The 27,987-nt window shown below is 40.3% G+C and overlaps 1 protein-coding gene and 1 long non-coding RNA gene across 4 annotated transcripts in view; one reads left to right on the forward strand and one right to left on the reverse strand.

Moving 5' to 3' along the window:
* Positions 1–11,890: 11,890 nt before the first annotated feature.
* The window catches only part of DKK2 (dickkopf WNT signaling pathway inhibitor 2), a 94,024-nt gene continuing 77,927 nt past the window's right edge, over positions 11,891–27,987 (reverse strand). The window contains exons 2-4 of the mRNA XM_014839103.3: positions 17,933–18,083; positions 16,598–16,753; positions 11,891–14,229 (exon numbers count right to left, since the gene is read on the reverse strand). Of these exons, the coding sequence (XP_014694589.1) occupies positions 13,979–14,229; positions 16,598–16,753; positions 17,933–18,083 (558 nt within the window). The 3' untranslated portion in view covers positions 11,891–13,978. The remainder of the gene's footprint in view (positions 14,230–16,597; positions 16,754–17,932; positions 18,084–27,987) is intronic.
* Positions 13,885–27,952, forward strand: LOC123284599 (uncharacterized). Of its 3 annotated transcripts, XR_011501817.1 has the most exons (5): positions 13,885–14,017; positions 16,289–16,380; positions 16,635–16,767; positions 25,294–25,386; positions 26,785–27,952. It is a non-coding gene; the product is annotated as an uncharacterized lncRNA (long non-coding RNA). The 3 variants fall into 3 exon arrangements; XR_006525768.2 differs by lacking the exon at positions 25,294–25,386; XR_011501818.1 differs by lacking the exons at positions 16,289–16,380; positions 25,294–25,386 and having other exon boundaries at positions 13,889–14,017.

The following is a 27,987-nucleotide window of genomic DNA, read 5'->3' on the forward strand; positions in this document are numbered from 1 at the left end:
AATCTAATGGAGGAGAGAAGATCAGCCCCAATACATATAAGCAAAAGTGTCAGAAACATGGAAAGAATGCTCCGGTCTCTAGAGGTATATATAGAAGTGCTACACAGGCAAGTGAAAAGGATAAGGAGTGGGCGTGAGTTATTAAAACGATTGGAATGGAGCTAAGTATATTGCACTACTTATGGGACCAGATTGTTCCATTCATCCCTCCCAAATTAAACTTCACTTCTCTCATAGGAATCTTTTGTGGTTAATTGTTCCAAAGGGAGGATTTGTCTTTTCTTTTATTTATTTCTAAGGAAAACACACCTTCTGCACACAGAAAATACACATGCATACACACTCACACCCCAAAAATGAAGTACCAGAACTGTTGATGTGCCTGTTAAGACATTTATGCTTTTTGTGTATTCATTGAAAGAATTAAAAAAATAAAAGATTATGGAAGGAATTTTGGAAAAGTCTCACAAGTACGTGTTAATGGAAACAGACATTTCTACAGAAAAATTTCAAGGATATTCTAAAGTAATGGCTTCGCAATTCTTTGCCTATTTTTTTAATGGTCATGATGATATATCCTGGCTTTGTTAGTGCACTTTCTCTGATTAAGAACCCCCATTACTCTAATTAAAATAACACCATCTGGTTTTAATACCACACAATAACTCTTCTACTCCTTAATCCCAGGGCTGAAGCAACATTCACAGTCTGGACCACGCAGAGGTCATGTGGTATTAGTTCACTGGCTGCTGCAATTTATGGATTTGCCGGTGGAGAAGCTGAGAGGTAGTGGTGCTAAAAATAAAATATATGTATATATATAATATATATATATCTAGACACACACACAGGTACAGGATTCAGAAGAAAGAAGAAGATCCTGAAGTTGTGTGCATACACACTAGATCCTCCAACCAAAATAGAGACCTTCAGGTGCTAGAGAGAAGACCTTTTTGAAGAGAGAGCTTTCGATAGATCTCTATGAATTAGGGAAGGAAGCCTGTGACGTTTGGGTGGGGGCATGCGTATGGAAACTGCTAGGCAAAGGGCTGGAGAAGGGTGAGTTTGATGGGAACAACCTTGGTGAGTTCAAAGAACAGAAAGAATATAAGCTTGGTTGGAGTGGAGTGACAGAAGGGGAGGGAGAGAGGGGCCAGGTCAAGAAGGAAAGCAGAGACCAGATCATGTTGGATTTTGAGACCATTCTGAGGGTAATGGGACACTGGAGTATTTGTAACAGGAATGTGTGACATTTCACTTTTTTCTAAATGTACAATAAGAAGAAAAGCCCAAGCTCAATTAAAAGAAATAACTGATACTCAGAAACATCAGGGAGTGGTGGGAGCTGGAAAGAGTGAGAACAGCGCCCCTCTTAGCTCTGGTCAACAGGTGATGGGCAGAATGCAGGCCAACATTCTCCTGTAGTTCAGGGTGTTTTGGGTTTTTGTTTTCAGGAGAATCTAGAAATCCAGATTTCTATGTAAGAACTTTCAATTTTCTAAATGTTAGCAAATAATACAAATTTTCCTAAAATTAGTATACAAGCCAGCACTCTGTAGACAACACTAAACATATTTGGAAGTCATATGAAGGCCTGGCCTTGATAATTGACCATCTTTATGATGCTACATCTTGACTGTCATAGACTGTGAAGGAGAACAGTGGAAAGGAAAACAGAGGAACACTTATCCTTAGGTTGGGTATCAGGAAACAGAAGGCAGACAGAGACAGGTAACTGAGGAGAGGTTGATGAAGGGACTTAGCATGAAGGGATTTACAATGGTGTAGGCAGGGTTAAGAAAAAGCGCACGGGATGTTGGTGCCGTCAGGGCTAGGATCAGCAGGTGTTCACACTGCTAGGTCTGAAGGCATCATTCGTGAAACCCAGAGAGGAGTTAGAAGGGTCTTCATCCCCATCTGTGGCCTTTGGTGGAGAAATAGCGTCACTGTCCGACTCTGCCACATCAGGTAAGAGCCAAGAGGAGATAGACTCTGAGCCCTCGTCTCATTGTCACATCTTCCTCAGGTGTCTCCCTTTGGCCAAACCAGCCAGGAGCTGGAGATGTAGGGAGCCCACTGGGTTAATTTCCTGGGACACAGGAGGGCAAAGGAAGACCATCCAGCACAGTCAAGTAGGTTTTTTTAAAGTGATTTCCTATATATTACAACTTAATAATTATACTGATACAACCAGCAATAATGATCTTTCCAACTTAGCACGTTTTCATGGAAATCACTTATAAACTAAAAGTTGTGGCTTTTTCTTTTTAAACCAGCGAAATACAGTCATTATACAAAGTCTTTTCTACCTGACTCTCATTCTTCAAGTTCTTGCTTTTCTTCAAAGAAAGAAATGCTTCTCGAGAGTACCTTTCATATTCTGGTGAAAATTACTCATCAAATCCAGGGTTTTTAAGATAACAAGATCTGAACTCACAATCAGCCTCATTTTCCTTTTTTTTTTTTTTAAAGATTGGCACCTGGGCTAACAACTGTTGCCAAACTTTTTTTTTTTTCTGCTTTATCTCCCCAACTCCCCCCCGTCCCCCCACACAGTTGTATATCTTAGTTGCAGGTCCTTCTAGTTGTGGGATGTGGGACACCGCCTCAACGTGGCCTAATGAGCAGTGCCATGTCCACCCCCAGGATCTGAACCCCGGGCTGCTGCAGCGGAGCGTGAGAACTTAACCACTTGGCCACGGAGCTGGCCCCCTCGTTTTCCCTTTTAAGGAGCCAAATGTAATGGGCGGGTGGGTGGATGGACGGATGCCATCAGTGGAACACTGTTTGTAATATAAGAAATCACCATTCCTCCAGAAGCTGTTAAATTCTCTAGGCCACATTAGGCAAAGAAATATAGTAATATTTTAAAAGAGTGCGTAAAATGACTTGGCCCACAAGTAAAGCACAGGTGTAAAATCAAAGCATATTGGTCATGGTTTGGGCCAATCTCCACCTCCACTTCCTCTGGCCCCCTCCCAGTGATATTGGCAAGTCGTTCTGTTCAGTCTGTGTTTCTGGTTCCCTGGCAGAATGACTGGACATTTAAGAAAAGTATGCAGTTAAAGAATGATTTACATATTTCCATCATGTTTAGTAATTCTGTATATTATCTAAATAGAAGTAATATTTTGGTAAGGGACATAAAGCAGTACAAGTTCAATGGGATCTTAAACTGACTGTTTAAAAAACAATATTTTCAAAGAAACGGTGATTAATTTTCTGCTCTGAGCCGTGTTATCACACACAGTGTGAGGTGGGGTGAGATGGAGACTCACTTGCTGTTTTAGCGTGTTAGTCATACTAAAGCTGATTCCAGCCACATACTCCCTAAATCCTGCTTCGAAAAACTGCATATCTGCTTTCCATTCTTTTTTGTTTTGTTTTGGTTTTTGGTTTTTTTCCAAGCTGTAATTTTTATTTAATCTGTATCCTGAAATTGATACTGTTTTCTTTTATTATCATTATTTGATTATTTTATTGATGTCATGTTGGTTTATAACATTGTGTAATTTCAGGTGTACATTGTTATATGTCAGTTTCTGTATAGACATCATGCTCACCACCAGTAGTCTAGTTTTTATCTGTCACCATACATAGGTGTCCCTTTAACCCTACAGCCCCACCTCCTGACCCCCTTCTCCTCTGGTAACCACTAATCTGTTCTCCTTAACCATGTGCTAGTTTATCTTCCACATATGGGTGAAATCATGTGGTGTTTGTCTCTCTGTTTGCTTATTTTGCTTAACATAAAACCCTCCAGATCCACCCATGTTGTCGCAAATGGGATGGTTTTGTCTTTTTTATCGCTGAGAAGTATTCCATTGTGTATATATATACCACATTTCTTTATCTGTTCATCAGTTATGGGCACTTGGGTTGCTTCCATGTCTTGACTATTGTTAATAATGCTGCAATGAACATAGGGGTTCATAAATCTCTTTGAATTATTGATTTCATATTCTTTTTGGACAAATACCTAGTAGTAGGATAGCTGGATCATATGGTATTTCTATTTTTAGTTTTTTGAGAAATCTCCATACTGTTTTCTATAGTGGCTGCACCATTTTACATTCCCACCAGCAATGTATGAGGGTTCCTTTTCTCCACAGCCTCTCCAACATTTGTTATTTTTTGTCTTGGTTATTATAACCATTCTGACAGGTGTAAGGTGATATCTTATTGTAGTTTTGATTTGCATTTCCCTAGTAATTAGTGGTGTTGAACATCTTTTCACGTACCTGTTGGCCATATGTTTATCTTCTTTGGAAAACATCTGCTCATGTCCTCTACCCATTTTTTGATCAGGTTGTTTGTTTTGTTGTTGTTGAGTTGTATAAGTTCTTTATATATTTTGGAAATTAGTGCCTTGTTTGATATATGATTTGAAAATATTTTCTCCCAGTTGGTGGGTTGTCTTTTTGTTTCATTCACAGTTTCCTTTGCCTTGTAGAAGCTTTTTAGTCTGATTCAGCCCCACTTATTTATTTTTTCTTTTGTTTCCCTTGCCTGAGTAGAAGTGGTACTCAGAAAGATGCTGCTAAGACCACTGTCAAAGAGTATATTGCCTATATTTTTTCCAAGGAGTATTATGGTTTCAGGTCTTATATTCAAGTTTTTTGATCCATTTTGAGTTAATTTTTGTGTATGTGTAAGATAATGGTCTACTTTCCTTCTTTTGCATGTGGCTGTCCAGTTTTCCTAACACCATTTATTGAAGAGACCTTCCTTTCTCCATTGTATGTTCTTTGCTCCTTTGTCAAAGATTAGCTGTCCGTAGATGTGTGGTTTCATTTCTGGGCTCTCAGTTCTATTCCACTGATCTGTGTGTCTGTTTTTCTGCCAGTACCATGCTGTTTTGGTTACTACCACTCTGTAGTAGATTTTGAAGGCAGGGATTGTGATGCCTCCAGATTCTGTGCAATCTCAATCAGAATCCTAATGACATTCTTCACAGAAATAGGAAAAAGAATCCTAAAATTTATGTGGAACAACAAAAGACCCCAAACAGCCAAAGCGATCCTGAGAAAAAAGAACAAAGCTGCTTTTCACTCTTGTGAAATGTTGAACTTTTGAATTACCTTTGAGTTGTCCACATGTCAAATGACACAGTGTTTATTTGTAAACTTTATAAACTGTAGAGGGTTATATACCCATGAGCTGTTCTTGTTAACATGATCCAAAATGCTACCTGGGCAAGTCTGTCCCCTGAAAGAAATGATTGGGAAGGAATGTCTGCTGAGGGAGAGAACAATATATTATTAGCCCTAATTCCAGCACTCACAGCTGTGGTTTTCGGGAAAATAAGGAAACTGCTTTAGCAAGTACTGAGTAATCTTGGAGTAAAGAAGCATTTATGAAGGATAGCTGCTGGGCTCAACTCTCACACTAACGAGCTCTGTGACAGTAGGCAAACCACAGAATCCCCATAGTCCTAAAAGGTGAAGTTATTTCCAGTGGAGACAGCATAACCTAATGGACAAGAGTGCCAGCTCTGGCCTCCAAGAGTTAGGGTTTCAAATCCTGGATCCATCTTCATGGCTCTAGAGACGTTGTGGGAAGAATGACCTGAGATCACAGAGAGATAACCACTAAGCCAGCACCTGGCAAACACTTGAAAGAGACGAGAGTTACAAGCCTGTTGTAAGGAAAAAAGTGTAGTGACACTTGTGATGCCATTCTGAGGCAAAGTACAAACTGCTGGATAACTATGTGTCTGAGTCCTACAGAAGAGCAATCCTTGCCAACTGATGATGAGGTAAGATCGGGCTTCTCAGTAAGATGACTGAAGAATCGGAGAATGTTGGACTAACACAGTGTTCTGTTTGGAAATTCCCTAAATCGTTGGTTTTTCAGTGAAGCTCACACCCCCAACAGCCAGTTTTTGTCCAATCAATCCTTCCCTTTGACATATTTCAAGGCTACTAAAACAAAAGTTTTTCCAAAAGAAAGTTCACACATCCCCTGCCCCCTGGGCATCGTCTTGAGTTGTCTCTGCCTGTCCCTTTCTTCCAGAGGGGCAGTGTCTTCGGCCTATCCCACTCTTAACACTGATAGGTTGTCCTGAATTTGTTTTTCCCAAACAACAAATACTCATTCTCTTCTGTCATCATTAAGCAGTATTTTGAACAAGTTCACACTCATTAAAGAAAGAAATCCTAACTGCTTTCAAGTTACCTTTACCGCTTTTATTTTAAGGAAAGTTTGGCACAGCATTCCCACATTTCTCCACAGCTAACATTGATTTGTAACAGTCCCAAACCAAAGCCCAGAGTGTACTGTAGAGTTTACTCCCCAAAGAGAGTTCTTTTTTTTAAAAATTTTTTTTAAAGATTTTATTTTTCCTTTTTCTCCCCAAAGCCCCCCGGTACACAGCCATGCATTCTTAGTTGTGGGTCCTTCCAGTTGTGGCATGTGGGACGCCGCCTAAGTGTGGCCTGATGAGCAGTGCCATGTCCACACCCAGGATTTGAACCGGCGAAACCCTGGGCCGCAGAAGCAGAGCACACCAACTTAACCACTCAGCCATGCGGCCAGCACCCCTAAAGAGAATTCTAAGTCCCTTGAAACATGTGAAAAGAGTTTTGCTGTGTATTCCTCTCAGGCACTGTAAAAGACAGCATCATTATATTTGGATCTTGGAAAATTAGAAGGCATGGACATGTGTTAAATAGCTTGAAAGATACTGTGACATTTCCATAGACATTGCTCAGTCTTACTGTTATCTAAATAAGCTTTAAGGATAACACACAATTGGGCACAGGATAAATGGCTAGTGGAACAAACAAGAATAGAGCTGTAGGGAGCGATAGGCAAGGTAGGAAAAGAAATGGAAGTGAAATGATCTCAATTTCAAAGTCTGCCTGAAAAGCTTAAGTAGGACTTAGAATATTTCACACGCACTAGCTGATCTGATGTTCTCCATCTGTTACTGGGCCCTGGAGGCTGACTGGCCATTAAACACAGAATGATGACTGGTGCAGCAGGTGCAGTGAAGTGGGAAGGTGTGGAGCAAATAAAACAAGTCCGTGGCATCTATAAGAAAGGTTGACCCCAGGAAATTTTAAAAGGTTGTGCGCTGTGATATTCATGACGTATGTGTGAGAAGTATGATGGCAAATGTATTTCTCATGAAAGTACTTCAATTACTTGCATATTGTTATTTCTTTAGCATTCCCAGGTCCTACACTACACAATTACTTAAGACTCAAAGAGAACTAGGACTTGCTTTGACAAATTACTTTTTAATGCAATTCATTGGCCCAATGTCAATGGGAGTGTTGCCGGAGCTACACCTTTTGCTAAAACAATTTTCTAAACCTACTGCTGTGTGTCAGCTATCCTCTTCCGTAAGTTTTCCTTGACACCCTTTGACATCTGTATCAAATTGAAGCTTCTTATTAGCACCTTTTAGGATTTCCAGCATTCCACTTGATGCATCTCTTTCGTACATTCTCTTGGGAACCTCTGCTCAATCTCTGTGCTCAGGCCCCTGTTTATTCTCTTTTCTCTATCCTCCTGCCCCCATCCCCCATTCTTCTATTTGTCTGCAACTGCTTCCCTTAGTGCATCCAACAAGTTCTCTCTTTTTGTTGATGTAATCCCTTCTTCACAGAGTTTTTCCTTAAGTTATCTAGAAGGCTGGTGAGAAACTTACAAAGGGCAATATTCTAATGAATTCTCAGTATTCTACCAAGGGCATTTTGTTTTTTTATGTATTAAACACAAGGACACGGTATAGGAAAGAAACTTTTTTAACCTTTTTTTCTTATCCACAGTTTCTCTTTCTGTGTTTCTGATCCTCATGCCAGGCTGGAGAGATTCTGCTCTTTTTCTCACAACCCACATCCAGTCCAACAGCAAATCCAGTTGGCTCCCCCTCCAGCATACCCTGAACCCACTGATTCCTCATGACTTCCACCTCACCTCACTAGTCTAAGCTGCCAGTGGTCCTTCCCTGGACTCCCTACAGCCTGCTCTCCGCACAGCGCCCTGGTGATCATGCTCAGCTCATGCTACCCCCATGCTCAGAAGGTCTTGCCATCCATCTGTTTCAAAATAGAACACTTCTGACCGTCAATTGATGTTCTATACCACCTGACCCAGCTCCTTCTCTGACCTCATCTCCTACGTCGCCCCCTTCCCCATCCCACCCATTTCCCCCTCAGCTCCTTCCCATTGTCAAGTTTGCACTTGCTCTTCTTCCTGTGCGACTGTTTCTCCGGAACTTTCCATCACCACCCCCTCACTTCATTCAGGTTCATGCTCATATTTTCCTCCCCTAAGAGATGTTCCCTGACCCAGAATCTGAAACAGCACGATCATCTCCCTCTGTTCCTTTACCTGCGTCAGTCTTCTTCATAGTGTTCATCTCTGTCTCCCGTACTATTTGTTGAACTGTTTTTTAGTTATTTTTCTGCCTCCTAGCTATTGCCCTAAAAAACAACTGGAATGTAAACACAATGAGAGGATGGACTTTATTGGTTTGGTTCTCTGCTTCTACTTACTGAGCCTACAAGGCTGCCTAGGGCATAGAAGTTGCTCTCAGTGAGTGTGTGTTGAGTGAGGGAATGGAAGTTGGGAGTGTCTCATGGGCTCCTGGGCACCATTTGCTAAAATAGTTTTCAGAAAGATCAATAGCAATTTTATTTCAGGAATCTGTTGATGCGCTTCTACATCTAAAACAAATGCAGGGTGAGGGTATAAGTAATTCCACAGCGTGAAGCAGTGGAAGCAGCCACTGTGGCACCCCTAAAAAAGTCAGCTTGCAAGATGCTGTGGAGGCCACATCTCCAGACCAAACCTATTCTCAGTGAGGCACTGGTGATGCTTTGAATCTGCTAGGTGCTTAAGAAAGAAGCCCCAGTGAGGCTAATGTCATGGCTGATTTCTACACCTGATCAGTTTTACATGAAGGCAGCAATGCCTCTAATACAACTCACTCTCTAAAATGATGGGATTTTAGATAGATGGAATGCATAGGTGGATTCTCCTCCCACTCTACCGTATGGTAAAATATTATGCCATATCTAACATCTTGGTTGGACACTTTTCCAAAGTAAGTTTAAGTTCATAGGTCATGGGTTTCCAGACAATTGATTTGGATTGGTTGACATTTTTAGCAAAGCAAAAACAAAGATTTTCTCCATCTATTTTCCTTCGCTCAGGTTCCAAGCATCTCTGGCATGGTTTTTGACAATACTGTGCCCTAGATATGTTAACAGCACATTGCTTGAGATATCTGCTCTAAGAGCTGGAGACTGGCTTGCTTTCTAAATGTGGTGACATCTTTCACTTAATCTTGTGTGTCCTAAAAATTCATTGGCCTTTATTAAAAATGAAGCCTCTCATTCCAGTGAGACGCTGTCCAGGCCATGGCGAGTGAAGGAGACACGCTTCCTCCAGGTGTCAAGAGTCCCCCAGCGGAGACGGAGCAGAAAATACGACAAGGGAGGAAAACTTTAGGCATTAACTTGAGGATTTTGAATTTCAATTTCTTTGGACTCCTCATTCTAAAGAGGAAGCTAATAAATACAGACTTTGATTTCTTTGGACTTCAACTTATTTTGACTTTAACATGTAAGAAGATTTAAATTTTGTACTTTAATTTCTCCTAGGGATTTTTTTTTTTTAAAGATTTTATTTTTTCCTTTTTCTCCCCAAAGCCCCCCGGTACATAGTTGTATATTCTTCGTTGTGGGTCCCTCTAGTTGTGGCATGTGGGACGCTGCCTCAGCGTGGTTTGATGAGCAGTGCCATGTCCGCGCCCAGGATTCGAACCAACGAAACACTGGGCCGCCAGCAGCAGAGCGCGCGAACTTAACCACTCGGCCACGGGGCCAGCCCCCTCTCCTAGGGATTTTTTAATGGACAGGATTTATATTCAAAATTGGGGCATTGCTGTATTGTTGAAATTTTATGATTGAAGTGCTTTTTTACGTTTTATTATCAGATGCCCAGTGTCTGACAGTGAGATGTCAGAGTCATTTAATTTCACTGCAAAACCTCTGAGAGACTGTGTTCAGTAATATGATGGATGTAATTTGGGATGGTAAAAAGAGAAAGGAGGGATTTTCCAGTCCTGACTGTAGTGTGGTCTTGAAATCGATTGAATTAGTGAACTATTTTCATCCATTTTGCAATCTTTTAGAGATAAAATCTAAATTGCCCACTGCTGGTCCTGAGAGGACCCACAAAGAAGGAGCAGCTGGCATTGGGAGGATGATTGAGACTTCAACTTATTTTGACTTTAACATGTGAGAGGATTTAAATTTTGTACTTTAATTTCTCCTAGGGATTTTTTAATGGAGAGAATTTATATTCAAAAGTGGGGCATCTGTGTATTGTTGACCTAATCAGGTACTGATTAGATCTTGATGACCTAAACAGGTACTGCTCCAGGAGATAGCTGATCAGATTTTGGTTAAAACCCACATCTTGACCATAGACAAATGGATATGTAAAATGGGTTAAGAATATAAAGATCTGGGTGATGACATGGGAAGGTTCTTTTTTCCTAGTTCTTAATGTTAGTTTAATGCAGAGTGTATGATAGTCCTTGTCTTACTCCATTCCTCACTCCTCTTATGGGATATGAAGCACCAGTTTTGGAGAATTTCAAATGAGATTCTTGAATGAGAAAGGCATGCTTCTCTGTTCCCTGCCCTTCTTCTTTGGCACTAACTCCCAGAAGAAAGTGTGTCATGTCTGTTCTGCTCATCCATGTTGCACAGTTTACAGGGCAGCTCCCACCGGTAGCACCGATGCTGTCTGGTGTTGCCTGGGAATGGGCATAGAGTCTGTCCCTTCCTGGTGTGCTCTTGTCCACAGATACACACCATATTCTCCAGTATTAACTTTGTCAGCCATAAGGTCATCTGTCATCTGCCTTTCTTTCTTAACCTTTTTCTCAAATGGCCTGAGTTTGGGGGAGGAGAAAAGTATAACTGATTGTTTCATCCTTCAACTCCTAAGTCTGCAATAGCATATTTTGTTTCTTGGCTAAAAAGGAAGTCAGGATGATTTGTCAGAGCATCTCACTGAGCTCAGTGGAAAAGAAAAATATCACTCATGATTGTTATAGTCCGAAAATACACTGTAGCTAGGAAATATAGCTGTTCTAAATTTGAGGAAATGGATAACTATTTAAGAATACACTTAAGTGGTGGATTAGAATAATGTGGGAATTATTTCAGCAGTGGGGCTATCTTCACTTCTGACCTCTAGCTATGGGACTGTTTTAGCTTCCTTAACTGCCACAGCTATGCTTAATCCATTCCACTATGGCACAGAATGTTGATTTTCCACATTTCCAGCCCATTAACATCTCTCATACAACATGGGTTCTTAATCGGTGTGTACCATTTGTCAAATGCTCCTGACATCTCTGGGTTCAGGAAGCAGAGAAAGACCTTCCCAGAAAGTGGATTTGAGTTCACTCAGGCCACGTAACTCAGCCTGTATCCATACAGGGCTAAAGATATTTTATAGCTTCTTTGTGCCAGAGGGGAATGAAACAATGCCCAAAGCATGTTGGCATCTCTATTTTGGAAAATTTTAACCTGGAGAGAAGACTACAGGAAATATGCTAGGTAGATTTGAAGAGGTTTGTTGGGCCCTTGTTCCAAGATGTTCCAGAAGGCAAAGTCAGAATAAATGGGTGGAAAATACAAGCTGGAATCCTTTAGTTTAATGAAAAAATAACTTTCTATCAATTACAGCTGTCCTGCCATGAAATAGGCTGCCTTCAGTAATAGTAAACTGCCTTGGATCATCTCCTGGTGGTGTCGTCCAAAGGATTCCTATGCAGACTGCAAAATGAGACCAAGTCCAGTTGAACTCAGAATCTATGGTTCAGTGGAAGTTTTCCCATAAGCAAAACACAAGGAAATTTGAATTCAATTTTTGGAGGAGAAAAATTTAATATATTTTATCTTATTATACATTTCCCCTAAATTACAAAGTCAATAGCTGCAAATATATTCTGCTACAAAGCTTTCTGTAAGAAATATCTCTATAAGAAAATACATCTCATTAACATTTCCTGTAAATAAATTACTTCAAATAATAATTTTTGAAGGGATGTACATAAGGGGAATAATGCAGAAACCAGATTGTGAATGTAATTGCAATATAGGAAATGTTTGACTGAAATGTTCCATTTTCATGTTGCCAAGCTTGTAGAAACCTGTTGTACAGACTTTCCTTCTTGGATAGATTAGCTTGTAATTGTTGCTTTAGCAGACATGTGGGGAAAATGTAAGTCTTAATCATCCTAGTAAATATGTGTGGGAAGCTGAAATTCTTAATAGACGTGGGCTCAGCTTCAATTTCTGCTGGGAGACCTTGAGTTTGAGACTGCAGATGGGGTCTGAGTAAAAGAAAACTAAGGAGTGACTTGCAGAATACAAAAGAAAAGGTCAAAGGTAACAACTACAAGATAACTTTTTTTTTGCTTTATGCTTTAGACGTAATATTTAGGACTGAGTAATGTAAAAAAGCAATAAAATGGTTTCAAAGAATTTGGAACCTATGGTTTCCATAGATTAGCGATATGTAGATTTTACAAGTTATTCCGTTTATATTTTTTAATCTCAATGGCTTCAGAAAACGGAAACTATATCTTTGGCAATAAAACAGTTGTTTGAGAGAGAGATTGGTGCAACAAAATCAGGTGGTGTCATTGGCAGGTTCTCCTCATACTGAGATTATCTAAGGACCTCAAAAATATAAAAGAAATATTTTGAGGTCAAGTGACCTCACACCGAACTCATCTGCATAGTAAATATTGTGATAGCAAATCCCATGGAAAATTTCCATTTAGGTTGGGCAGCCAGGGGCTTCAACTATGCAAAGTCGGTTTGCACGTCAGACCTATGATCTACGCGTTGCCCAAACCTGGATCCCTGACAGTCTTTCCCGTTGCCTTGCTCTGCTTCAGTGCAGGATAGACGGAGCTGAAGGCTCTGTGTCAGCTGTCCCTGCTGTACTGCAGAGGACGTAAAGAATGTGTGTACTCACCAGTCTAACTCTACCAAAGCATAGGGAATGCCAAAGCCTTCAAAAATAATCATCTATTAGCTCTGTTTCCCACCTATTTTGAAGATCTTAAAAATACTTGTAACCTGTGAAAATTCTGCTCTGTGCTAATCATACTTAATGGGCATAGTTTGGAAAGTAAAAGACATCCAGGGTAGGAATCACATAAAATTAAGAGAGATCCAATGTGATTCCTTTCGAATCTGAATGGACTGTTCCTGTCTTATTACACCAGTTCTTATTAATTATACATGAAATTAAATTTTTGAAAAATGTAAATAAGCAGTTTGAGCAAGACCAAGGTTGTTTTTTGAAAGGCCTTGATAAAAGACCTGCAATTATTTTGAAAATATGTGGAAAATACTGACTGCTTTTTCTCTTGTCTAGCAAGCCCTTTAATTGAGCAGTAGACACAGTGCTCCAAGTTAAAAGGTGATTCTGTGTTGCAGATTAACTATGCTCCATGCTTTCATTTCCTAGTTAACAACTCTTCTCATGTTTTAGAGCCTATCATATGACAAGATACACTGGGAGTATTTTGTTAAACTGTAAGTTTGAATAGAAATATGGCTTTTAGATTATTTTTATGGGCCATCACCAACCTGAAGGAAACATCCTCCAGCACAAGCTAAACTTGTGGAAAGTCACACAGTATCTGTCACTAATTTCCACGCGGTGATTTTTTTCAGGAACAGCATTTTCACAAATGTGTACATTATTTACATCAACAAGTTGCATCATGGAAACACACTGGCTGTACTACGCTCGTCACCCTTTCTCATCCACTCGCTTCTCTTTTTCTTTCTCTCTTTCTGTGCTCTAGATTCGCAGCACGTTCCTTTAGCCATTCTCCTGGGATGCAAGTCCTCTTTTCCAACGTGCGATGATGCATTGAATATGCAGATTCACATTCTGCTGACGGCGCCTCTCCTTGGGGTGATCAGATTTTCTGACACACGTGGAGTCTGGCTTTGGAGGAGTAAGTGGCATCTTTCCATACTTTACACGACAGGCCCTTCGCGCAGTCACACCGCTGGAAGATTTCCAGCCCGTGAGAGCCCTTCTTGCGCTGTTTGGTACAGACCTCCCCCTGATGGAGCACAGGCTTGCAGATTTTGGTCCAGAAGTGACGAGCACAGCAAAAGCCTTCGATGCAGTCTGAGGAGCGTAGGCAGGGGTCTCCGTCATGCCCTGCGGACGTGTGACCAAAAGATATTATCATGACACTTTACAAAAAATTCTACTTTGCAACAGAAGCACATAAAATATTTTTACTTGTACTATCTTCCATGTTGTCACCATTTATAATGAAAAGTCTTGGATTCATATCAATTGGCTCTCCCTATAATCAGGTAAATCCATTATTGTTTATTTCCATTATTAGCTGTCTGAATATGAAGTTTAATGAACAGCTAGGACTGTGCTTCTCTTTACTTTGTCACGCTCTGCTTTTAGATATTTCCCTGATCATCGTTTTTTTTTTTAGCTAGGTGAGTGAAAAATAAGTAAATAAAAAGAATTGCTTTCAAATTAATTAATTTGATACTTTCTCGGAAGGTGCGAACCAGGAGAGGGCTGAAATTCTCAGTGACCCCTAAGACTGCACATCAGTCAGAGTCTAGCCAGGAAAACAGAAACTCTGAGTGTTCACAACAGATAGTGGCAGGGCTAAGAAGTCCCAGAGGATGGTACAGCAGCACAGCAGGAAGACACGCCCACGTTTAGGCTGGGGGATCCGCAGGAGCCAGTGACGCCAGAATCCGGGGCTGGAATCACGGGCTGGGACTAGAATCCCAATGGATCCACCTGGCAGGAGCTGAAGCCCCAAAGAGATGGAGCTACAGCTCTGCCAGGAGCTTTACCTGAGGCAGGGAGAATAAGTGTTTGCTGTTCCCCTCCTCTGCCTCTCAGGTTCCCACCACAGCCAAACCCATGTGGCCAGAAGCCCCCTGACAGGGAGCCTGGGAAATACAGGGTGGAGCAGAGACACAGCACACAGCCCCAGTCAACCGAGAACCTGGCAGAAAAACCTGTGGAAGCACAAATCTGGGCATTTAATTCAGAAAAAAGGATTAAGTCAGCAAAGGGCACCCAGAAAGAGGGGGTCAGCAAACTTCTCTGTCATGAGCCAAACTGTAAATATTTTAGGCTTTCTAGGCCATATGATCTGTGTCACAACTCCTCAGTTCTGCCACTATCTTGCATCTCTAGATAATGCCTAAAAGAACAGGCACATCTGTTTCACAATAAAACATTATTTACAAAAACAGACAGGTGGACAGAGTTGGCTTACAGGCCGGAGCGTCCTAACCCTGCTCTAAAAGGTTGTCTGTCCTCCCAGAGGTCACCAATCCCACTGTGTGATGTGGACACAATTCACTCGCCATCGACATAAGATCTCTTCCTAGTTGCCATCAGAATATTGCACATACAATTATATAAAAATAATTAGTAAACTGGAAACTGTACTGTGACATAGATATCTGTTGGAATAAGGAAGGATACTCATGTACTAACAAATGTGTGTGAATCCAGTGGGTTGAAAGAGGAGACATGGATGGAGGGCTCAGCCCCTCAGGGAGTGCAGACAAGACAAAGGATCCCTGATGAGGAACTGTCAATCTCTTTACACTCTCCGTGTGAGCATCAGTATTCCAGGTTGGACTAACAGGTCAGATATTCTATAGGAACTAGCTCTGTGGAACATGAATGTGGAGAAATGGTTTTGTGGTCAAGCAAGCTGGGGAAATAAAGTTTCTAAAAATGTTAATCAATTTTCCGCCTTGCTGCTCTTCTCAAAGCCTTTAACATATCAATGTTTATTATAATGTTACAAAACTGGGGAGATGCATTATCGCAAAAGTCTTGAACACAGGGCACATTTATTCACAGAATGTCTTGAAAGAGTAGTGTTCCACGAAATACACTTGCAAAAGCCTCCTATAAAAATGGAGGTGTTTCATGCTTTCAAAATTTTACTATTAGTGATTAGGTTCAATAACTTCATGCTTTCAAATTTTACTATTAGTGACCAGGCTTCCCAAATATTTTGCTACAAGGAAGGGGATTTTTATGGCCATACATAATCCCACTAGAAACCAATTATTTTTGGTAAGCTGGTTTAGGAATCCAGTTGTTTACCTGGTTGTTTAGTGAAATAAAATTTCTGAATCTGCAAAGGTGAGAAAGATACTCAAAAACTTAGTGACTTAATCACATAGCAGCGAACATTTTCCCATTTATTTTTCAGAATCCTTTATCCTTTGATCTGTGACAGAAATGCTGGTAGAGGAGATTTCTTCTAAACAGCAGGCCTGTTTAGGAAATGGCATGCTTGATCAGGTACTGCAATTCTCATAATAGATGTCTTCTAAGGATTTAAGATCTCTAAGAAACCTCTAGCATCTTCAAAATTAAGAATTAATAAATTCTGTTAAAATCTTGCCACTAAAGTATCTCACTAGTATTTTTTTTCTAAGACCAATGGAATTAATTGTCTGTATTTTTCTCTTCATTATAAAACAAGAAAAAGTAAACACAGGACTACAGATAGTGCTACCTTTTATATGTGGCATCTTAGTGTGTGGTCTTCCTAGGTTCTGCCATCCCAAGTCGTGGTTTGAGTAATGACCGTGGTTTCGATCTCTGTGCCGAGTGCCATCCAGAGCCGGGATGTGAGGGGTTAAGATGCTCTCGGTGACCGGGATGCAGATGCCTGGAGATGGTCAGGTGAGCAGTTAGACTTGTTCGGTTCTATAAGGTGTGGTTCTTAGCCAAGTATTCTCCTGATGTGAGGGATGAAGCCGTCTAGCTATCATCTATCTATCCATCTATCTATCTATCTATCTATCCATTCATCCATTCATTTATTTACAAATTTATTGAGACTGAGTATTGACTAGTTTGGCCCTAAGCCAGACTTCCTTGATTTGAATCTTGTCTCTTTCAAGACCAATTGGCCCTGGGCAAAAATAGGAAAAAAACTAGAATTCATTTCACTAAGTTATTGTGAATACATGTGAAGTACTTAGAATAGTGACATAGTAAAGCATGTATTAAATTAATATTAGCTATTAGTACTTTAAAACTGACCAGACATCAATCTCAGGATCCGGGTTCCTTTGTTCAGTCAATAACACAATCCTAGTCTACACCGTAAACATCCCTAATGGTACAAGTCTTCTTCCCATCACCTCCTGTACAAGGTACTTCCGGTAGGACAATGCCCAGAGGTCAGGACCAAGTATAGGAATGTGAGCCTGATTGTGTTGCTTTCTATGACTGAGTGTATGTTTCTGATCACCTTCTGCAACTATTGAACGGTTTGACCATGTGTCGTCTGGGGTTCTTCATTTCATCATTCACATTGATTGTCTGCCTGTGTTCATTGAGATTGGGTGAAGCCATGCTTATGGAAAGGCTGGGGAACGGACTCCTGTGTTTCCTTTTGGAGGAGCCAATCCCTCCATCACCAACTGAGTGTGCCACAAGGTGGAGCCTTCAAAGAAGGACGCCTGAGTCTAACAATCAAGGTGTGAAACTGGGCTGAAACTGGCAGACAGACTCACAGCTGTGCTGCTGAATCACAGCAGGTTCCTTTCTTCGGTTCTTTTGCATATATTCACTCACGTGTTTAGTGGAATAGAACATCTAGTAATTTATATGCAACACTTCAACAAGACGAATCCTATATCAGCACAGATTGTAAAATACAGAAGATGATCAGAGCCCAGGAAAACTAATATTTGGGAGGTAACCGAACACAAGTCTAAACCATGATCCAATCCCTGCCAGCTGTGAAATGCTCCTTACGTTCCAGGGGTCTGCCTAAGCAGAACGAGCCTACTTGCTGGCTAGGCCTCCTGCGGCCCGTCCACACCCAGCGCCATCTCACCATTGTTGCAGCGGGCACCCGGACAGCACATGCCGTCTCTGTGGCAGCGCTTCTTTTTCCTTCGACACGCCATGCAGGCCGAAGATCCTTGGTGGGGACTGTGGCAGTATCTCCCCACCTCACATTCCTTGTCACTGCTGCAGGGGTAGGCCTGGCACGAAAGGGAACAACACCAAAAGCAAAGATTAGACCTGGTAACGCTTAGGAAAACTACTGCAGCAAACCACGATGGAAAATAAATCACAGTGTGTCCTCTCCAAAGGAAAGACACCATTGCAATAATGCTCCACGTAGTGACACTGACATAAGTGAGGACCGTATAAATATAGATTGTCGATGGTTACAAAGATAAAGTTGACACTATTCACATATTTTCATGGACACACTTTGAAGTTAGGATTTAGACTTTGCATTATTGGGAGGCTCAGAAACCGTCGTAGCTGTTGTCTTGTCACTGATTTAAGGTGTAAATGAACAGCCCAGCCATTCTGTTGTTCATCTGCTAAACTAGGATGAAGGAAGGTTAAACAAAACCACAAAGGCCGTGCCAGAAGCTAAAACACATCTCCTGCCCAATTATGGAACAAATATTTTAAGAGTGACTCTTCGCAATTCCTGCCTCTGAGGAGCAAGGAGGGGAACCACTTCCAGAACGGTTTGAGGCAATGAACTATTTGGCATGAAGAAATCAAGGAGCGGAGTCCTTGTTCCAAACTCGGCGATGAGCAGCAGCAGAGTTCTGAGTGGCCAGAGAGATGCTGAGGTCCAATCACATGGTCATGTTCTCAGGAGACAAAAAAGCAGACTCCTTGAGTACAAAAATAGCCCAACAGGCTGTCGCATCTTCAATTTACACAGAAGGGGCTTCCTTTGATACAATTCTCTACCAGGTGTACGTTCAGAAGGCTACGTACGTGTGTCATACATTATCCCCAAAAATAAAAGTATGTTCTCTAGTTTTGTACTCCTTGCCTCTTGGAAGTTATTGGAACACTTAAAATGCCCCTGTTTTCAGAGACTGAGAACTGAACTGCTGAAATGTCACACATCAAACATAATCCGATTTTGAGGCACGTTGACAGGGAGACTTATTTGTGAGTCTTTTACTTTGCCTTCTATAGTTCCTTTTTTCCCCCTGATTTTCAGAGTAATGCATGGTTATCTATTTAATCGAAATATACAAAAAATAAAAAGAAGTTATGTAGTTGTTTTTAAGCAAGCAAAAATGATGTGAAGATAAAACTGTGATAAATTTTTGTGACTCAAATCATTAGTGTGGTTTGAGTGTTTTACTCATGAAATGAGGTTTGAGGGCCTGTGTGAGCACTGATTGTTCCTTCCCCTGTTCTTTCTCCCTTTCTGTTTCTTCCACTGCCCTTGCCTTCCCTCCCCCTATATGTTGTACACATTCAGCCGTCACGTGTTTTCCATTTAGATCTGATCATCTTCATTTAGAAAGGGGAAATAAATATGAAGTTGATGTATGAGTCTGAGAACTTTACATGCTGTTCTATGGGAAAAAATATACTTTCAGCATCATTACGGAAAGAAAATAGAAAAACCACAGACTTCACATTGAAAGTGCTTTTGAAGGATTGCACAGTGGCGATGTTTAATGCCTGCATTATAATTGGAGCCAGATAAAGCTATAAAGTGAATTTGCATATTATCGTCTCATTCTGGACCTCCATCATTAGGTTTAAGAGAAAATGAGGTTGAATTCAGAGTATTAGGCTGTTTTTCAAGAATCCAAGACTGATGAAAACATGTCCCGCCTTGCCACACTCCTTCCCCCAAGCACTTCACTCTTTTCATATTTAAACCCATTAATTTTGAATGAAATACAATTCACATGTTTCTGATTCATTAACATTTATTTCATCGAATTGTTTTGCAAGAAACATTTGGTGTCTTACAAGTTTTTTTGCTTCCTCAAAAATAGAACAAGTTCTTTCAATGGAAATAAACACGTGCCACCTAAAACATCATGTGCAATTTACAACTCAGACAACAAATCTTCAAGGATTCTGAATATAGAATGATACTTTATTCCATTCCTAAAAAAAGTGGTTTATATGCTAGAAAGTAAGTTCTTTGCTAAAAGTAGCAGTTCACTTATGCAGAAAATTGTGGAAGGCACATCATCATCTTCCCATTCTCAGTTGGTGGGAAATGGAAAATATTGAAATGGAAAATACTTGAAATGGGAAATATTTGATGCAGATGTTATCACAAGAAGTAATATGTGCAGTAGTCCTTTATTTGAATGGAATATGATAAAATTCTCAATTTTTTCAGAGGGAAGCTCATTTGTCTAAGAGAGAAAATATAAGAGAGGATGTGTATTATGGAGTTTTATTATGCTCCAACATATCTGTCAATTGGCTTAGAATAGAAATGATACAAGCAGAAAAAGTATGCAGGAAATATTTTTTAATGGAAGGTTATTGTTAATGTGAACTTGTACTTCGAATGGAATCCCACAACATAATATTAAGAGGAATTCTTGGACAATTAAAAAAATAAATTTTAATAATTGAAATGCAAAGTTATACTACACTGCTTCTAGTATGCTTATGAAACACTTGGCTCCAATAAACAGCCTTTATATATGAATAAAATCAACAAAGGATGAGACAAATTGATGGAAGCAGGTTTTAGGGAAAGCAAGAGATATTCGGGGGCATGCGTCGCCTTCTGAAATCGATGTCCCCCAGCAAGGAACTACTCAGCCAGAAAACTTCCCTTGGCACAACCATTAGCAAGGAAACAGAGAACATAAGAAAATATGGGTCTGACCCACAAATAGCAATTCTAGTGTTTTCAGCCTAATGCAATATTTTTCAGTAAAGAGTTTTAAAAGAGGCATTTTCAACTCAAGTGTGAGGGCTCTGGGGCTTGGTATTGGGTTTTTTCCTACATTAACTCCTTTAACGTTTCTGGAAATGGTCTCATAGTAGATGAGAAAGGGAGAGAGCGAGAGATGGGAGCGAGAGAGAGGGAGAGAGAGAGAGAAAGAGAGAGAGAAGTACTTGGTTAAATAGTTATGGAGGATCCTGAAGAAGTGATGATGTGGCAATTAACAGACCATTGAAGGGAATTATACACATTAATAAAAGTGCCATCCAGAAACTGTCCCATGGAAGACCTTTATTTTCCATTTACTCTGGCCTCCAAAGGCTATTCCTGATCCCATCTGATGATGGTTTTGTGAGAAACAAAAAGTGAATTTGAGTACCGTAGTCTAAGTTTCCGTCTAACACACACAATGATACGTTTCCCTGGTACTCATTTTATAAACCAATAAGAAGACTGATTTTTTTTTTTTACCTGCTATGGAAATGATTAATTGTGCATTTTGATGGCTCTTCACTGACTTGGCTCCAGGCGAATAGTCTGAGGAACAGCGATAGTCTGTGTGGAAGCCTGGGAATGAAGGGAAACCACCAGGGAGAGACCCTAGTACCCAGCCCGCCCTGAAATGCCCCCAAACGGAACCAGAAACCCAGCTGCATGAGCATCCTGGGCTCCTCGCCTTCGTGCAGTCTTTCATGACGTAGCCTCAGTCACAGCTAGGAGATGAATTCATCTGAGACATGAAATAATAGCAGACGATGGGCCATAAGTTAAGAATGTGTGAGAGCCATCCATGATCAGGCCGAAAAACAAAGAAGTTGTGCCCAATCCCTTCTAGGCTAAAAATAGAGTGATTTCCATGAATAGCAGTGCCAGTTATCATTGCAACCATGACGCAAACTAAAAAAAGAGTGAACACATTGGACACAGCTTGAAAATAAAGTCTATCAGAAGTTAGCATTTCTTTTTAGTATAAAGGATTTTTTTTTTAAGTCCATTTACTCTGTCCTAATTTGGAATCATTTAAAATTTTAGCAGCGAAGTGAAGAGAGGTTAAGTAACTTCTGCAAATAAGTCACATGTGCCCAGCGGCAGAGGACTCGGGGATCCGGAGCCCCGGCTGGCTCCCAGGCCTCTCTACGAGGTGTTGAGGAGCATGTAAGAGTGACGGTAACACACTCACAGGGAAGGTGACTGCGTCGTGACCTCCGTACTGATTATAGAGATTAGAAAAATAAACTTGGCCTCTTCTCTTTCTGGAAGCCTCCAACTACCAGCAGCACGTCCTGCTGCAGCCACTGGAAGGACAGACGCCAGCAGAAAACACTGACAAGACTGAAAACAGCATTTTCTCATTCAGTTTCTGGACCACACTTCTATGTCCACTTCAACTCAGTGTAACCAGAGTTATAAGCAAAAGTCCATCATGAAAATCATGATAATTAAATAATATTCTCATGAACAAAATAAAAGGAAATGTTACTGCATCTTATAGGGACTGAGTCTTTTTATTTTTTCAATTATTCTCAAAACTGCAGGGAGAAAAGACCCATTAATTCGAGACTTAGATTTAGGGTAGAATTATTCTTTTTTTTTCAGTTGCTGCCCATGCCTTTGAACACGCAAATGCAACCATGAAGTAATTAGATTCCTAAGAGTAAAGAAAGGAGAAAAAGTGTTTCTTGTACTGACTGCTGAATAGACCTTTGGCCACAACTAAATCCTTAGTTTAACTCCCAAGTTTTCAAAATAATGACATTGTTCCTGTTTAATGATGGGGCGAGCGGAAGTGGGGGGCAGAAGAGGGAAATGCCCCAAAGTGTTCATGTGGGATGGCCACCCATCCGGATTCTTGCAAGACCAGCCTGGTTTTGTTGTTGTTGTTTTAATAGGGACAATCCTTTGTCCCCGCCAGCACTGTTTGTAACGATCTCAGAAGGTTTCTGGAGCCAAAAAAACGTCATCAACTGGGTGGGCAGGAGAAAGCCTGCAGGGCGAGGACCCAGCTGTGGGAATGGAAAACATTTGGAGGGAGTGGACAGAGGGAGGTGGCAGCTAAGGGCTGGGGACTGGAACATGTCTGGGGTCTCAGAGAGAGCACAGCAGAAGGTTGGCAATTACATGTGGGAAACCAGATCAGACTGGCTTCCCCTGTGTCCCCAGAGAAAAGATTAATTTCCCTCGTCATGACATTCCACACGACAGATCTATATTCTGATGAACATGCGAGGCATGCTACCCTTTCAGGTGGTTGTTTCAAAATCATACACTAAAACTGCAACTCTGGGAGGTGTGGGGACACAGAACTCAGTCTGATCAACGCGGAGTTCTACACTGCACGCCAAGGGCTGTGCAATCCGAGCCTTTCCTCTGTCCACAGTTTCCTCCGGGGGGTAAGGTTGTACTAGAGGCATCTCTGAGGATCCTGAACATAAAGCCAGGAGGATTGAGCTATATTAAATTTGAGGGGAAAAGTTCAGATATTTTGTGATGTTCTGCATGTGTGCCACTGGTTCATTAAGGCAGCTGCTTTGTTACTCCTTCAATATTCAATAATTATTTATTCAGCATTTATTTATTGAACATCAGCTATGATCCAGACACTTGCAACTAGCTCAGTGATCTGCAAATATTTGTCTGTTACCCCTAAAGTAATTTTGAAAAACATATAGCCTCTCATACATTTGACAGGTAAAATGTTTCAGCATGTTTAAATTGGTTTTGTTAATATGATACATATTAGAAATTTTATAAGATGAAGTTCATAGTAATTTGCCATGATTCAATAAAATAGATTTACCGACCATATTGATCAATGCATGGTGACCCTAAAAAAAAAATCACAACATATCTATTGATAGGTATTTTTACTTGAAAAAATTAGATAGTCTTAGAAGACATTGAGTTAAATTTTAAAATATACAAACCATCGCAGCTATTTTGGATGTTTTGTATCCAGAACTTTCTAACTGGGGCCAAGCTTCACTTTTAAAGAATTAGTGATAAGAGAATTACTGTGTTTATCATGCTCTGATCAACCATTAAAAATATCTTTGTCAGGGGCCTGGCCTGGTGGCATAGTGGTTAAGTTCACGCACTCCACTTCAGCAGCCTTGGGTTCATGGGTCAGATCCTAGACACGGACTTAGCACCACTCATCAAGCCATGCTGTGGTGGCATCCCACAGAAAATAGAGCAAGATGGACAGAGATGTTAGCTCAGCAAAAATCTTCCTCAAGCAAAAAGAGGAAGATTGGCAACAGATGTTGGCTCAGGGCCTATCTTACTCACACACAAAAAAAAAAAATTAAAGAAAAAAATATCTTTGTTAAAACCAATAGGCCAAGTTCTACTTTAGTTTGTCATCCAAAAAAGGTTTTTCTACCTCTGGTTAATGCAGTATATCAAGATTTGGAATGCATGACAGTTTTGCCGTTTTTTCCACGTAAAATGGCAAAAGACTTATTGTAAACACAGGCATATTCCCAGATAATCTTAAGAAAAAGAATCATGGAAGTCCAAGATCTGGAGATTGATTGCCTTAAAACAATTCATGCTGTACACACCATGAAACCTGTACCTTTTACACATATCCATTTTAAGGCTAAATTTGTTAGACATTTGGTTTTTGATATAAAAGTTCAGAGTTGAGAGAATTTCTGCTAATACTGCCTGGATTATAAATTAGGAATGATGGATTTCTGCCAGTGGTCCATTAACCTTCCCAGTGTTCTCAGAAAGCCTCACTCACGTCCCAAGAAACAATAATTCTGTGCAATGAAGGCAAGGTCCTCTCTAACTTGGGCTGTTCCACCCTGTTCTCTGCATGTCGTTAAGCAGAAAGGAGATTCCAGGGAATTCTCAACTTTGAACATGGACCAAATTCTCAACTGTAACCTGAGTATTACTGCTAATGATCACGGAGTGAATGAGGAGAGCTAACACTTCCTAAGTGGTCTCAGCACCCAGAGAAATCTAAACCATGTAGTTTACCTGGCTTCCTATTTTTGCTTTTTTTTGACCCATTTCCCCCCAGTTTGGAATATACAGGACAAAACCCTGCTATCCCTCTCAAAAAGCAGCATCGTAGGACTGCTTGGGCAGCAGTGGTTGGAGCCCTTTATACTCTGTATATGGTTATAAAGCCCTTTATAATCCTGCGATTGCTTGAGTTGAACTGTCCTAACCAAAATGGAGGAAGAAACTATACAATTTCAAGTTTTCTTCCAAATCCAGGATTGAATGTCTGTAATATCAAATTTTCACTCTAGCCCTACAAATTTGCCTGAACTTTATGACCTCAGAAAGGTGGTGTGGAAGGAAGAATTTTGGAGTTAGACTGCAATTGGAATATACCTTCACAATTAATTTCTTGGTACAAGTTACTTAACTGAGTTTGTTTCCTCCTTGATAAGATGCACATAATTTCTACTGTCAGCAGCGTTTGTCTACTTATCTAATCTTAAAAGTCTCACAGGGTTTTTTAAAAAAATACTTCTTTGCAGGCTCCTTCTCATAGAAACTCTAATTCTATAGGACTGGAAGTTGTCCAAGAATTCATATTTTCAGTAATACCATTCTGGTGACCATATGATAAGGTAAGACAGGGAAACACTGCTCTACAGAATTGTTGCAAAGATTAGACATGCCTCCTATACATACATCATACAGAAAAGGTCTGGGCCTCATGAGATACGGACTCAATATTATCTCTCAGGTAGACATGGGTCTAAGTGGGGTGTAGTTCCCTGACATCAACATGAGTCTAGGTGAGAGACTCACTGACAACAACAACTCTTTCCAGAAGGGTTCACCTGGACTCCCAGCACTTAGCCACTGTGCTTAGGGGTGGGCTGAGAGTTTCTAACACTATATGAAAAAGTAAAGTAACACATAGCAAACACATCAGTGCACTTTGGGAGAAACACAGGGCGGACTCAGAGCTGTCAACACACCCATGATGGCTGGATTGCTCACAGCCTCATGTGGTGTACACCTGTGTCTTGTTGGCAACACACAGTTTTGCTGTGTTCTTTGCATCTTGTATCCTGTGGGTCTTTTCATAACAAGTACTCTTCCTCCCCATATCAAGTATGATAAATAGATGAAGTGTGTTTTTATTATTTTCTATTTTTTGTATGACATCAAATTTCCCTTTTCAATGAAAAGCACATTTAAAATTCAAGTATTGATGACCAAGTAGATATGAAAACATAACACACTTTCAAACTGCTGTTTAGAAAAGACCTTCTTTATGATCATAGGACAATGTTGATATATATTTCTGTGCCCAAATGTAAACACTTGTGAATTTTAAATGTTGTATGAATTTGAGTCATTTTTCACTTATCATGGGTTTAGAAATGCGGATACGAGAGTCCTGTGAAGATGTGTACGTGTGTGTGTGTATGTTTGTGTTTGTGCATATGTAGACACGCATGTGCGTAAGTCATCGTGTGCTATCTTGGGAAGTATGCTCAAGAAATGTGTAACAGAATTCACCCATGGGAAGGTAGACAGGGTTATTGAGGACAAAGAAAAGAAGAAAGTTTAGTTTCCATGTAAACTCTTTTAAACATTTTATAATTTGAATTGGGTGTGTGTATTATCTATTAAAATTAATAAAATTTTGAAAAGAACTAATACTACGAGATTCAGAGTGAAATTTCGGATTCTTTCTAATTGTGCCTCGTGGCTTTCACATTGGGAAGGCTTGGAAGAGCTTGGCTTTCCTAGAGCCAGGGCTCCTTAGAAGAGTTTCAAGAATCCAGGCTGAAGTTTCTTGGTTAAAAATTTTCTTTTTGTTTCATAAAATGTCACCTATTAGCAGAATCAGACTATCAATGCAATATTCAAATTTTATATATATAAACAATCCATTTTTCCAACAGTTATTTCATTGAGCTAATGTTTATTGTTGGCTGATTTCATTTGGTATAGAACATGAAAACTTTATGCTTCTCTTATCTCATTTAATTCTCTTTCATTTCCTCTAGGAATGAGGCGAGTCTAATAGTCAAATAGCCACTCGCCACATTCTATTCTGATTTTGAGGAAACAGTTGATGGAAGCCGATAAATTGAAAAGATTGCTCTTTTGTGGCCGGGAAGATGGAAAAAAGCACAGAAAACTATAATCCTCAAAATTCATTTGCAGTGAGAAGACAATTTCTGTTTAAGAACTACTTTAAGCCTTGTATAAATATTGCTTGAAAATATAAAATGTTATCATTCAAATTTAGAGTCACAAACAGGAAGGCAGACAGCGTTTTCTCCCTCCAGATGTGCTGGGAGGAGAAGCAATGATTTGAGAAGCATGGCCCAAAACGATTACCCAGAGGGTTGGAGCTGGCGGTCTACTCAATAGCGATAGCCACAAAGATTGAATCGACAAAGAAACCTTTTGACTAAATAGTAGGATGAAGAGTTCTAACACAGAACTCTGCCTAAATAACTCATCTATTTCTGCCTCTGCCATTTGGAGGGAAAAAAACAGTAAGTCTGTGAAGAGTCTTGGATTAGAATCATTATGATATTCTATGCTACTGAGATATGGAGCGACTGGGATGCAAGTTGTATGTGCAGCAGGATGAAGGACTTCAACTCCTGAGCTATGGATCAGCCAGCTTGTCTGTTACTAAGAGAAAGGAATGGAAGTTATCTCACATAATCAGCTGTTTTACCAACCTTATTCTTTCCCATTTCCCAGCTTGAATCCTTCTCTAGGTATCTCAAGCTGATATTTATATAACCTGTAAAATAGGTAAGGATCTGTGCTCCATGCCTGTGTTTCATTTTTATTTTTTTGGACTGTTCAGTTGATAAGGCAGATCTCACCTAGAAATGCACGCAAAGAGCACTCTCAGTACATTTATATTGTCATTTCTGGGTTCCAAAGACCAGGACAAACTATGTTTGAGAGAGTCTCTAACATAATGATAGGGTTAAAGCTCCTGGTGGAAGAGGTGCCTAACTTCCTGACAGATGAAACTGCAAAAGCCAAGGACTCATTTATTTCACCTGCGTTTACAAGACGAGGGTTGAAAAGCCCCATTGTGGAGAGTATTTTTATTTTTAATGTCTGATAATAGCAATAATATGACTGTATGTTGTTTATTAAAATAAAAGATTTTTCAAAAAAATAATCAGTATCCCAATACACATGTGATCTTACTTCTCAGCCTCCTCCTCCCATGAACC

This window comes from Equus asinus, chromosome 3 (genome assembly GCF_041296235.1).
Source record: "Equus asinus isolate D_3611 breed Donkey chromosome 3, EquAss-T2T_v2, whole genome shotgun sequence".
Taxonomy (NCBI): domain Eukaryota; kingdom Metazoa; phylum Chordata; class Mammalia; order Perissodactyla; family Equidae; genus Equus; species Equus asinus.